The sequence below is a fragment of the Hyaena hyaena genome, unplaced genomic scaffold, assembly GCF_003009895.1.
Source record: "Hyaena hyaena isolate Hyena2069 unplaced genomic scaffold, ASM300989v1 scaffold_405, whole genome shotgun sequence".
NCBI lineage: Eukaryota > Metazoa > Chordata > Mammalia > Carnivora > Hyaenidae > Hyaena > Hyaena hyaena.
In genome coordinates, this window is record NW_024081039.1 from 917,784 (window position 1) to 931,909 (window position 14,126).

The 14,126-nt window shown below is 44.8% G+C and overlaps 1 protein-coding gene across 5 annotated transcripts in view; it reads left to right on the forward strand.

The window, feature by feature from the left end:
• Positions 1-14,126, forward strand: part of TULP4 (TUB like protein 4) — a 232,936-nt gene that overhangs the window by 193,250 nt on the left and 25,560 nt on the right. For all 5 annotated transcript variants that reach the window (XR_005531715.1, XM_039252075.1, XM_039252078.1 and 2 more), the window contains 2 exons: positions 1,786-1,920; positions 8,582-8,748. Coding sequence is in view for 4 of the 5 variants with exons in the window: in XM_039252075.1 (XP_039108006.1) it covers positions 1,786-1,920; positions 8,582-8,748 (302 nt within the window). In the remaining variant the exon portion in view is untranslated. The remainder of the gene's footprint in view (positions 1-1,785; positions 1,921-8,581; positions 8,749-14,126) is intronic.

Here is a 14,126-nt window from a genome sequence, read left to right on the forward strand (position 1 = left end):
CTTCGCCAACAGCAGCATTCGGCATTGGCCTGCTCAGGACTGTGGCACTTCCCAGTACTCCGTTCTTCTTCCTCTCCTCCTCCCCCTCCTCCTCTTCTACTCTCCTCCTCCTCCTCCTCCTCCTCCTTTTTTTTAAAGGAAAAATGCATTGTGCTGTAGTGGGAGATCCGGCTCGGGCATACCGCTGCAGGGCTTCTGTCCTCGTGCTGGTCCCTTCTCCTGTGACTGTGGCACGTTCATCCTATGAAGAGCTGGTCCAGGGAATAGATTTTTAACTCTGTCTCCCATTGGCATCTACCCCCATTGGTACTTGGAGTGCCCTCATTTCATCATCTTCTGTCCCAGACATGATATATAATACGTGGTGCTTCCCAGAGACACCCACACATTCATTCAGTCATTTGTTTAAGGAGAAGACCATGTTTTCACATGAAAGAACCTTTAGATCTGTTGGGAGGGAGTGTTTCAGGATGCATGGGAATCGGGGAGGGAGAGTGTACTTCCATTTGAGACATAAACATACCCTTTCCTAGTAGGGCCCCAACCTTGAGTGAAGTGTCAACCATTTCTCCAGCCTCATAGTAATAAAGTTAGTATCATACAAGGTTGGATTCTTGCCAGCATACTTTTAAAACAACTTTATTAGATCGAATGTAGGTTTACTTAGCCCCATGTATTATGGGGAAAAAACAAGATCTAGAGACCAAGTTATAAAGCAGGTTCAGAATGAGTCCAAAGATAGAATTTAGACCCTGGCTGCTACTCGAACACATTTCCCTTCTCAGAGCCATGGGGCAGTTTGGAGGGTGACTGGGATTTGCCTTTCACATACAGCTGGGTTTTTCTTGGTGGCCTGGGGGATTTGAGCACAGAGGTAAGTACATACAGCATCTTAAGGTGAAGCAAAGGAAGGTAATACCTGAGGATCCTCCACAGGCAGGGCCAAGGTGGGGGTGAGCATGCGGATGTCAGGCCAGCCCACTCTGAATGGGTCCCAGGGATGAGCTCAGCATGGGTGTGAGGCCTGCGGGGGGCCTTCTGAAAGAGCCCTGATTTATCCTGGCCTGTGGGAAGGACTGACTTTTACTTTTAAAACAGCATGTGGAAGGATCCAGAACATGACCCATCACAGCTCTTCCTTAGCCTCCATGAGTACTCCTTGTACTTACAAAGTAGAATTTTCTTTATACTGGCCGTGCACTGCAGATGTCGCAGAACTGTTTATGAGCGCCAGCCAACCTTGGCTTTCTCTCCAGGTTTGGAGTCTCTTGTGGTAAAAAGTTACTCATCATGGCTGCTGTGGCTTCCTATTTCCTATAATGTTCCATGAAAGGGCATTAGTGTTAGAAAACAACTTCTCTGTACATTGGACCAAGATTAAGAAATTGTTTCAATCCCTCTTTCCACCGTCCTTACACGTTATGTGATGTTAAAATAATTTGTTTACACACCATTAGAAACATGATGCATTAACACACGAGTTACTAATCTTCACACATGTTCTCATCACCAAACAGCAGAGCCCCAGGTGCCCCACCTGGTGCCTCCAGGGCCATCTGTCCCCGCCCGGCTTCTGATTCCAGGGTCCCTGGTGCCTTCCTCCTGACGGCCCCGTGTAGCCCCTCAGTGCTGCGTGCAGGGTTGCTCTACTCCGTGGCGTCACTGTCCAGAGTCCAGTCTGCAGCATCAGGCGTTGTTAAGGCCTCTGCCAGGCTGCACCAGGGGGCCTAGCTCTGGGTCACGTGGGCCTTGCCTTCGTTTCACTCAGCACTTTTGTCCCCGCAGATGGTCCAGCCGCGTGTCCCGTCCCGGTGCAGAACATCAAGCCGTTGCTCACTGTCAGCTTCACCTCGGGCGACATCAGCTTAATGAACAACTACGATGACTTGTCTCCTACTGTCATCCGCTCAGGGCTGAGAGGTACAGAAGGCTGCATGTGACCCCAGGCCCACACATCGTCCCTGTGCGCATCTGCCTTCCGGTGGGTGTCCCGCACCCAGCACTTAGCCACTGCCGCCCGTCTGCGGCCTTAACGGAGCCTGTTAGTGAGGGCCTTTTCCTTTTGCTCCTCTGCTCATCGGACAGTCCGTTACTGAGGCTTATGCTGAGGAGGGATCCCTGACGGTCTTTGCCTTTCTGTTCTTTTCCTCCTGCAACAAGAGTGAGCCCTCGGGCGTATGCGTTTGCCTCCGGCTAACGTGATATGCTGTCTGTACAGTGTTGGACCTCGGCACCTGCCGTTCCAGGGGCAGCAGACCGGCACAGCTGTTTCACAGAGGCCCCTGTTACTTTGAGGCTTATTAAGAAACCAGTGGTTGTGCGGCAAAGTTCTCACAGCTGCCAGACTGAGGCAGTGATGTAAACAGCAGCCGCCAAATGCTGACTTTCCTGACGGGTGTTATGAAATCTGTTATCTCACAAGAAAATCACTGTCCCTAGGCATCTGGCATATTCCAGATTTTGCAGTTCAAGAATATTTACTCACCTTGTGACCCTGATGAGATCTTTGGAAAAACAGTTCTGTCTCTTCAGGATTCAATGGTAGGGTGTAGAAGTCCCTGAATTGCCTCTGGTCTCAAAGTTGAAGGGACCTACTGTAATCTGAGTGGAAGATCAGGGGCAAACCAGAACCTGCAGTTCAAGTTACGACTGTCGCTCAGAACTGGCCTCAGAGAGTCGTGCCCTGTGCTTCCTGTCTGAGTTACTCGGGAAGTGCCAGGATGATATGGAAACTCAAGGCTGTGTACTTAACATCGTACGTGTCCACATGCCCCCAAGCACTTCTTAATTCCGTTTTAAAACTAGAGAATATTTTTACAAGTTCTCCTTTTTGTGGGTGTCCCATTTTGCTGTTTCAAAACTATAATTGTGAGGAATTATTTATCCTATAAACTCCTGAGGGACATGAACTATGTAGAAGTCCCTCTTTATACCACAAATAGGCTCCTTTAGAAGCTGAGTAAGAATTTCGTCTGTGTGATAATGATGATTTTTGATGATGATGATGATGATGAAGATGAACCTACATTCCTTGGGCTTTTCTGGAAATTCTTTTCTGAATGTTCTGACCTTTGTGGAGCTAAAGTGCAGGGATGGTCATCAAAAATTCTCACAAATATTCAGTAATCCGAGCTCTTCTTTTCTTCTTCAGAAATTCTATTTTTAAACCTTTAACCAAGGTTATTAATTCCTCAGAACCTGCCTCAAGTCCTGGAGTCCTGAACCTTGTTCTCTGCCAAGTATCTGATTAGCACTGAAAATAATGTACTTTACCACTCAGTCCCCTTCTATTTTTCATATGGCCGATTTTTCTGATTCTTTGCCATCTTGCTTACCTATGGACACTTTTTTATTCCTTGAAGGTATTGTTTTGTTTTCTCTGTCAAGCTAGATTGTCCTGGAGCAGCACTTCTGACACACCCCCCACCAAGCCTGTGGGGGGAGATGAGGAACACATCTGAGGTGGCTTGTGAGGGTGACCCCAGGTGGCCCTCCCAGGTGTGAAAGTTTTTGACTTGAGTTTCATCCTAAAGATACAGGCAAATTTAGCAGTCTTTCCATTGCCTGACTAGAAATCTAAATCTAAATCCTTCACACTTTCATGGGGGGACATGCTTTTGCACGGAGTCTTCTTAATTACAGGCAGTTAGATGAAATGTAGGTGAGCTGATGTCATCTGATAGGTGCTGGATACAGGCAGTTTCTCTTTCTGTCTTGGTTTCAGAACATTATGAGGACTCAGGCTTACATGTGCTGTCAACAGCAGCAGGGTTGGTTGTTTGTTTTTTTTTTAATTTATTTGTTTTTTGTCCACGACTTCGTGGGGGTAATACTAAGAAGAGATCACCAGAATCTGCCAAGGTGGCATGTGGCAACTTGCACCGTCCACAGTAATCTGTCCAGTGGTGGACAGGTCGGTCACTCGTCACATAAAGTGAACTGAAATGGGTTAGCCTTTCTCTGTTACTGAAGAAACAGGACTCACGATATTTCCTGCTTTATCACCAATGTTGTAATTTATGTCATTGCCACAGAACACAGAATGGCAAATAGTTGACGGTCCCTGTGATCACCCTCTTCTCCACCACCTGTTACACCATTTTCATTGCAGATTCATAGGGTGGTGGGTGATCTTGCTTTGCAGGTGTTTGCTGAGGAGATTCTGCCTCGAAGAAGAGTGTGCTAAGTATCCCAAATATGGGGACTTCTCTTTATCACATAGTGAACCACAAATTAGTTCAACTTATTTAGAGTTTTTACCTTTTGTAGTTACTATACTTTTTATTGAGAATGTAGGGGAAGAAAGACCATTTCCCCCTACAGATCTTAGGTTTTCCGGCGGGACCCTGCAAATTACACGGACAGAAGACGGGTTGACACGAGAAACAGAAACAAGCTTATTAACACGTGCACTGCATTTAGCTGCAGAAGCTTTCAGAGACGAGTAACTCAAATGCCTGGGTAGAACTTGGGCTTATACTGCATGTTAACAAAAGAACAGTACATTTTTGGAGAAGTGACACGACAAAGGGAAAGGACTTAGTGTTTCTAGGGCAGCAGATAGTGGGAAGGTAAACAGGGAGGACTAATGGAGATAAGGACCAGTTCCTAAAGTTTGTCATATAAACTTCTGGAGCTGTCAGTGGGCCGATAAGGGTCTAGAGTTGTCTCCAGTGATTAACTTCTGTCCTTCCTGGCGGGGGGCAGGGTGGGGGAGTGCCTTCACAGATACACACCCTGCTTTTAGGCAAACGGGGAAGGAGAGAGCTTTTTTGTATTCACTGTTTCTCAGTTGCCTTCAGCCCAGAATAGTTTTTATGAGCCAGTGTGGCGTATTTTGAGGTAGCATATTCTGTTACCCTTCAAGGGAAAACAGTTCATTGAGGAGCTCAGAAACCCTTTGACCACTATAGCCACTTCATATCTTGCAGTAAAGCAAGCTCTCAAAGGCACTACTCGTTTCACCCACATTTGTCTTAAAATCAAAGAATTTATTAAACTCCTAGAGTTTGTTTCTTTGTTTTACAGAATTTCCTCTATCATTTCACTGCACACTGTTAAAAGTCAAGAGCCAGTTTTGAAGCAGGGTAGTTTCAGTTGGTAGTACTCTCTACTCCTTAGTCTGTGCTGCCAGAGGCTGTATGCCTCTTCCTCACTGAATACACCCTGGTGGTGCTCCATCCTCTGTATGCTCACCAGAAGCACTGTTATTAAAGAAAAAAAGCACATGTTATTTTACCATCACACACTTTTCCAACTTAATTTGTTTCTCCTTTGTGCACATGCTCATTTTCTCTCTCGACACAAAATCCATGTGTCCACACATAAGTACATATGGGTCTAATGACTAATAAAAAGACGAGTCATTAACGTGGACATCCAAGAGACCGAGGCCACTGTGAACCTCAGGCTTCCAACCAGCAGCTCGAGTGCACGTGGTGTTTGGTAAGAGCGCTGTTCTTTCTCGGACACTTGGCTGCCTGTATTTGACCCAGCACTAACACCACACAGGGGGCTCTTATTAATGTACGAGGGCCAAATTTTCTTATTGCTCACTACTAGTAAAATTTTGACCCTCCCTGGCTTTTACCAGAAAAGATCCATAAGATTTTCTATGGATTTGTCTATTCTAAAGTAGAATTGTGTGACTCTGCTAATTTTTTTGTGTGTAAAAATCCACAGACACTTCAAAGTCATCAAGAACAGGGCACCTGGCCGGCTCAGCCAGTAGAACATATGACTCATGATATTGGGGTCATGGGTTTGAGCCCCATGTTCAGCACAGAGATTACTTTTAAAAAATCAAGGGAAATCAGTGCTTTAGGGAGATGGGCGTCTTTTGTGCTGTGGAACTCCTCACATCCCTAGAGCCTGTGCAAGAGCTTCAGGAGTAATAAGAGGCTTACTGAATAAAGCATTACTTTGTTCCTCCTGGCTTATATTTTGACACAGATTTTTAGAAGCTTAGAAACTATGACATTATTACTAAAAGATCAGGCAAAGGCATCAAGGATTATTCTCTATTCTAACATTAACTTATAAGAACTTTCTGGGACAGGGAAGGATCAGCCCTGACCACATCTAGGCTTCTGTTTCCTTCTTTATGATCGTGAAATCTAGAAAGTGAATAAATATATGATTTTTCTCTGATTCTGTAGTCATCTATGAGAATTGTAGTCGCCCCCGCCCCCGCCCGGGAATTCAGGCCCCGTGGAGGTACTCACACAGCCCTGGTTGCCACTGAACAGTCTGTGGTTTTTCTTTCTTACTCCCACTCCCAAATTCCTTGTGACGGGGTTTTCTGAGGTAAGCTGGCCTCCCCGGGTGACCGCGTGCGGGTCGTGTGCATCAGGACTGGCTTACGCCCTTGATGCTGCTGGTTGTATAATCATCGGAACAGGAAGTGGCCTCACTACTACAGAACTTGTTCTGTTTTAAAGAATGACTCGGCTGTGGAGGCCACAGCTGTCTCAGTGTGACTTGGTAGCTGCACTAAAGAGGGGTCCCCAGGCGTCTGCCTGTGGCCACATGGACTCGTGCTCACCTCGGGCCCGGCACCCGTGTGGGGACAGAGCCTCTAGTCTCTGAGCAGCATCTGAGTGGACTGTGCGTCTGCGCCAGCCCTGCAGGGACAGCAGCCCAACGGCAGCGCACTTTTCTGAGTGGTGGGTTCAAAGAATCTTACTAAAATAAGAGCAAGGAGAATAGTGTGGGTATTTATTTCACTCACCACCTGAGCAGAGTGAGCTGGCGGCGCAGTGTCAGAATTGGGTGCTGTCCTCTTCGTTTCTGCAGCTGCAGGGACACTGCCGTCCTAAACAACTGCAGACTCTGCTTTTGTCACCTTTACCTGTCAGCATCCGTGACTCATCCTCTTGACTTCCCTGCATTGCCAAAACTGTCATCTGGAGAAGGTCATTTCAGTTTCATTGTCGCCACCAGCTTCTCACCAGAGCACCTGACCCTTCGGATACCCGAGCACACTGAAACACATGCACAAAACCCTTGAGCCTCCCTTCTCTCATCTTTTCTTAGGTCTTACTACCAGGATATTTGGTCGATATTTTTCATTTCCTGGTTTGTACTTGTCCTCATTCATATCCTTTTATAAGAAAAAAGGGAAAAAACTCCCTTTATTGAGGCTTTCACTGACTCAGATTGTAGAGATTTTTCATTTTGTGTGTGTGTGTGTGTGTGTATAGCTGCATTCCCTCAGCCATCTGCTGCCTCGTCTCTAGTTCCTGTCAGTGGCTCGCTTGATGGGCTGGCTCTTGCTTCCCCAGGTCCAGAGAGCCATCTTGTCCTGGGACCACAGTCTGGTCTTCAAAGGAAGTCACGGAGAAGTGGTGACCTCAAGGAGCTGTTACTAACATCAGAATGGGCATGTGCGTGAATAAGAGCAAGATGCTGTAATGGCACGTGACCTGATGGAGCCCAGGCCCTGCCGGCTTCTGGACCTGGCTCTGAAATGCATCCTGTCGTGACAGAGCACCTTCAGCTCCATCCAGCCTCTCTCAGAAAGGCCTCTGAGATCCGGATGCCAGCGATGTCTGTTATGAGCCAGATAGTGTTCTGGAGCCTTGATGGAGAAGAACTGTGCTATGAATCTTATTAGTACTGTTAGCTTGTTTTACCAGCCAGAATAAGTAAATTGCCACGTTTGGATTTGACAAACCATTTCATAGCCATTTCTTATAGGTACTAAGTGGCTTGGTAGGTGGGTGTCACATCTCCAGGATGAAAATTTCTTTTTTTTTTTCAGTTTTTTTTTTTAATGTTTATTTTTTTTTTTTATTTCTAGGAGAGAGAGAGAGAGAGAGAGTGTGAGCAGGGGAGGGTCAGAGAGAGAGGGAGTCACAGACTGAAACAGGCTCCAGGCTCTGAGCTGGCAGTCAGCACAGAGCCCGACGCGGGGCTCGAACCCACGAACCGCGAGATCATGACCTAAGCGAAAGTTGGACGCTCAACCGACTAAGCCACCCAGGCGCCCCTCCAGGGTGAAAATTTCTGACAACACTCCCATCCAACAGAAATATTTATCTTTTTTTCTAACCCCTCACAACATCTCAATGTGGAATAAAAGTCAAGGCCTTCATATGGAGATATGTCCTTTATCTGAACTTTATCTTCCCAGTGGTGCACAGAAATCAAATGAATATAAACTTAGACTTTGCTCTTGACTTACTTCTAGCATTTGTAACCTCTTGGAGTCATCTCTGGGTGCAGGGGCACAAGCAGCAGACAGAGAGTCATGTGATTATCTTATCCGTTCCCTCAGAGTTCTGCACGACGTCCCTTTCTGGTAATGTTGGTGTTGGAGCTGGGTATTTAACATGCCGGCTTCGTCACATGGTTTGGCCTGATACAGTTGTGTGTCAGGGGAGCTATACTCCCCGTCCATGTAAGAGACACCTAAATAGAGTCTGTATTGTCTGCAGAGAAATGGGTAGCTGTTGTCTTCATGAGAGAAAGGGTAAGAGCCACCATTGTATTTGCTTAGCAGCACTGTTTTCTAAACTACTTCAGTGAAGGTTCACGGAGGGTCACATCCTCATGCTGACCGTCGTCTTTGTGATTTCAGAGGTGGTGGCCCAGTGGTGCACGCAAGGAGACCTCCTGGCCGTCTCTGGTATGGAACGGCAGACCCAGCTCAGTGACCTCCCCAATGGCCCTCTTCTGAAGAGTGCCATGGTCAAGTTCTACAATGTCCGTGGGGAGCACATCTTCACTCTGGACACGCTCGTGCAAGTAAGGATGTGTGTCAGACATTCACTGTAATGCCACTGTGTTAGAATGCTCTCCGGGCTCCATTAAATACCATGAGGTGGCTATGCTTACTGTAATTATCTTTGACAGATTTTAATGTTTCATTGACCTTAATTAAATTATGGAGTATAAGCCAGAAGAGATAAAGGAGAAACATGATTTTGCCTTTAACCAAAATATTTTATTACATTCCCCACTGAAAAGAGTGGACAGTGAGTAAGCAGAGGGAGCTGGTGTTTATCGTCAAGCGGAAATTAGAACTTACAGAAGTATGTGCTGAATCTTCATTTACTCACTCTGATGTTATGTTTTCTATGCCAGTAATGTACTTCTGCATTTCAGCTAAATTACTATTAAACAGTAAGTAAGAAAGCTTAAAGATCTTTAGGAAAGAAAGATAGCCCTTTTCTATTTGTTTTTATTTCCCAGATATCTTTAGACCAGTTCATTTCGGATCTGGATCAGCTATCACGGAGGACAAAATTCTTAATGGAGTGTAGTGGAGACAGGTCTGAGAGTGAGTTGATGATTGATGGGGCTTGTAATAAACTAGAGACTTATATCCTCACCGTACCCAGCTCAAACAGACAGGTACACCAGATTCGAGGAAATTTGTAATTAGATGCAGACATTGATTACTTAAATATATCTCTCTTTTTTTGGTTGTGGAAAAATACACATAATAGAATTTACGTTCTTAATCATTTTTAAGTGTACCGTTCGGTATTGTTAATTTTGTTATGTTACTGTGTAACCAGTCTCCAGAACTTCATCTTAACAAAACTGAAACTGCAGGTGCATTGCCTAGAACATATTAGGTGCTCAGTAAATATTTTCTTGGTGGGATTGATGAACAATTGTCAACATATACTTTGTTTAGTGCTTTCTGCTGATAGTTTGAACCGGTAGGCTAGGTGCCTTCTCACTCAGATACTATGCTGACTTTCTATCCCTACCCTGACAAGTAGGAGAGGATGAGCATTTCCAGCTCTTTCTGAGTTAATAAGGCTTTTACAGTTATTAGAAAAACGCATTTGTGACTTGAAGTAATGAAACACACTCCCAGTATATTCAGTGTTGTCCGGTCTTCTGTCTGACTCAGGGCACCCCTCCTGCTGGTATTCCGTTCCTTCTGCAAGGATCGCCCTCCACAGCCATCTCAGCTGGGGGAAATCATCCTTAACACCAACACAGTCGCATCCTTATGTAAATCTGCCCAACGGCTACAATCCCTCTTCTCCATGAAGCATCCCCCTGGGATGTTTGATACTTCTGATATTACACTTTTCTGTCCACTTGTCTTATCTTCTTGAAGTCAAAGACCACATTTTCTTCATTTCTTTGAAATTCCTGGAATACAGTAGAGGCTCAACGGCCTCAACCATTGTAGGAGTTCTCATCAACTGTAACATACAACTGTGAAACTGACGTAGGTCTTTTCAGCTCAAAGATAGGAAGGGAGCTTAGCTGATCGTTCTTTGGGGAAAAATATCCATATAGTGTCTCAGCATTTTAATAAATTATTCTTTTTTTCATTTTAGGATCTGTTTCAACCATTGAAAAAAAAATGTCTCAATAATACAAAGTTAAGTAATGATGTTACCAAAATCAAGTACAACAGGGCACCTGGGTGCCTCAGTCGGTTGAACATCCGACTTTTGATTGTGGCTCGGGTCATGATCCCAGGGTCATGGGATTAAGCCCCACATAGGGCTCTGTGCTAAGTGTAGAGCCTGCTTAGGATTCATTCTCTCTTTCTCTCTCTCTCTCTCTCTCTCTCCCTCCCCCCCCCCACCCTCATGCTCTCTCGCTCTCTCAAAAAAAGTTTTTTTAAATCAAGTACAAGATTAATTATAGACAGCATCAACTTTTTTCTGTAAGATTCTAAAATCACTTGTTTTCTGTGCTGTTTCAAGTTGTCCAAGGGCAGGGTCATTTTTATAGCAGGAAGGAAGTTAGGAAATTTATTGGGTTGTTTATAGAAAGAACTAAATGCAATTTAGATTGGATAATTTATTTCCAAGTTAATTAGCTTGTAGGTTATTGCGTACAAAACCGTTGCTGGGCACAAACTTGCGGCAGCCTTAGCTTTAAAATTGATTCTCCTGATTTACTCATAACACCAGTGCCAGTGAGTAGCTGAAGCTCTTATAAGGAAATGTACAGTAATTTATTTTCCTTTCCTTTCTACTTGTTGTAGTTGAAAATTCTGTAATTTACCTCATTTAGCTGTTTCTAGGACCATCTGTATATAATTGCATATCTGTTCATCTGACAACCCGTTTTTAGAATTAGCATTACTGACTGAAGTTTGCAGACTTCAGTCATTTGGGTCTAGGTTTTTGGTTGGTTGGTTGGTTGGTTTTGTTGTAGCTTTATGATTTTTTTTTTTCTTTTGCAGTAAAGGCATATTGGAGGAGTTAGCTTATATTTTGTAAGGTTCAATTGTTGATGTAAGATATTTGGGTAAAACATTAAGAGAGAAGGGAGAGGAAGAGATGGATGTGGAAACTGAAAAATGAAATGAGAGATTGCAGTTATGGTCATAGACTCTGTACTCCAGAAGGAGAGTCCGTTAGCAAAGGCATATATTGACCCCTTTTGTTGAGGACTAACTGTACCTGTTCTTACAAAGCTGCCTCAGGAGTGCTTTTCCCATGGTTTGCTAGAAATAGATGAGAAGAAAGTCCTTCCCAGGGTTGTCTGCTTTCAAAATATAAGAAAGGTGCGGTTTTATTTAAACTGCCCGAATTGGGTGCCCGAATGCTGAGCTGGCTTTTACTACTGCACTTTAGTAAGCAGCCAAATCATTACAGCGTAATATTCAAAACTGTCCATGGCTCCACCAGCACAGTGTGATGGTGACCAGTCACCCAGCTTGGTCTGTTTAACAGTAAACCGTTCTAGAAGACTTGTCTTCTTTGTACACTCTTGTACAGATATTGTACACATCCCCTTCCAATGTTAGACATGGGAATGCATTTCCTCTAAGACAGAAAACATCCTACTTCCTAGGGGAGCTGTGGAAATGAGGGGCAGAGCTGCCCTGGATGTAGGGGCCTGGGAGAGCCCTCCAGAGAGCCCTCTGGCATCCACAGGGTCAGACAGCTCCATGGGTCGGTCCCCAGTAATCAGCCTGGGGCCTTCATCAGCCATAAACAGTGGGTTCAGACAGCTTCACTGTCCCTCTCTTGGGACAGCTGGATTTGACCCTTTTGTTGTCTGTTGTCTTTTATCTTTCTTGAGCAGCTTATCTTTAATATAAAAAGAACATCCTGTTTTTTATTCCTCGTAAATTTTTAGAGGACTCCATACAACTCACTGCAATATACAAAAATAGCAATAAGGTGAGGATGCTTTCAATTTTTATTTATTTATTTTTTTAATGTTGTGTTTTTTTAACGTTTTATTTATTTATGAGAGGAGACAGCATGATCAGCAGAGGGTCAGAGAGAGAGGGACACACAGAAACTGAAACAGGCTCCAGGCTCTGAGCTGTCAGCACAGAGCCCGATGCGGGGCTCAAACCCACGAACCGTGAGATCATGACCTGAGCCGAAGTTGGTCACTTAACCCACTCAGCCACCCAGGCGCCCCCATCTGAGTCAGGCCTCTGCTAAAACTATCTCCTTGGAGCAGCCTTCTCTGCCCCTTATCTAAAACAACCCCCTCACTCTTTCTCACGCCCCCATCCTGACATGATCTAGTATTCCCCATCGGAGAGAGGATGTGCATCTGTCTCCCTGTCCTGCCTCCCAGTGTCCGCTCCGTGAGGGCAAGGATTTTATTTTATTCATTATCAATCCGTAGCATTTGGAATGTGCGTGGCCGATTGTAGACATTGACAGACAGCTCACTGCATGACTGACTGGCAGCTCAGGGGATGAGCAGATGCCGGCGTGAGTGTGCAGCGTACATCGTGGGCAGCAGGAGACGAGGCTGGGGAGTATGCAGCATGTCTTCATGTGCCGGAGGGGCTGAAACTGACCATTTACTAATACAGTCCCTGTGCTGTAGCCAAGGACGTAAGAGGAGCAGACTCGCCTGCCTCCCTCATGTGGATCGGCATCAGACAGCAAGACAGGCAGGTCCTTGAGAGGACAGCTTGACTGTGCATTAACCACTCACCAGACCTCCGTTTAAATAGCATGTCTCTCCAGCTAATACCTCTCCTGTTTCATCAGACTCACCAGAGCACTAGATTTCTACTACCCTAATGCTCCCCGAAATGTTGCTCATGTTCTCATCCTTTTGCTTTGGGTTTAGACATGCAAAGTATGTGGACTTGCCCACACGAATTGAGATTTGAATGTTACCAACTTCACAGTTCTGGCCATCAGTTCTAAAAATAGTCATTTTGTGTGACTGGGGAGAGATGAAGTCTGCAGATTTACACCTGAGTGTTTCCCTAGCAGACAGCACCTGTTCAAACAAATGCATTAATCTGTGGAGCTGGGTTAGTGTGCACCCTTCTCTGCTCCCAGGTTTAGTGGAATTAAACATCCATTACGTTTCTCTCCTACTGCAGCCAGTTCTGGTAGGTGGGCGGCTCTTGGGGCAGGTGGCGCGCTGTGGGCAGGCAGACAGTGGGGTCCTACTTGCAGGCACCGCGGATCCTTGGGGACAGAGGGTAGAGGTCATGGATGAGGAGGCAGCGGAATCGAGACACCCCCACCCCACATCTGTTGGCATGTGCACTTTGAGTCTTATTCTTCCCAAAACAACAACTTTTGTAGGGAGGGTTTTGTAGGCTGATGTACCCAGAAACAGCACAGGAAAATCAGCACCAGAAGGAAATGAGACATTAAAAAAATAAGATGACATGTAAAAAAAAGTATAAAAGTATTCAAAAAGGTCTAAAAGGATTTTGTGTGTGGTTTCTTATTTGTTTGTTTATTTGCAGCTCTGTTGAGATATAGTTGACGTGAATGTTGTATAAATTAAAGTATACAAGTGTAGACTTGATACACTTATGTATTATAATAGGATTGCCATCATAAAGTTCACTAGCACCTCCATCACTGCACACAATTACCATTTCTTTTTGTGGGAAGAACATTTAAGATATAGTCTCTCAGAGCTTTCAAATACATAGTATAGTCTTTCTACTGACATATGGACTTAAGGGTACCCTGAGGCCCTGGCCCTACCGCCAAGCCTCCTCCATTGAATGAGAATTACAGTATTCCATTTCCCTACATCAGGGAGATCTCAAAACCTTCAGACAAGAGGATCAGCTCTATCTGTAAATTCTTCGTTATTTTTCTAATATAGTCTTAAAATTTAGTATGGAAAGGTACCAGTATTTATTTTGCTGCTTTACGACTTACAGGGAATATATGCTGTATAAATAAATTACA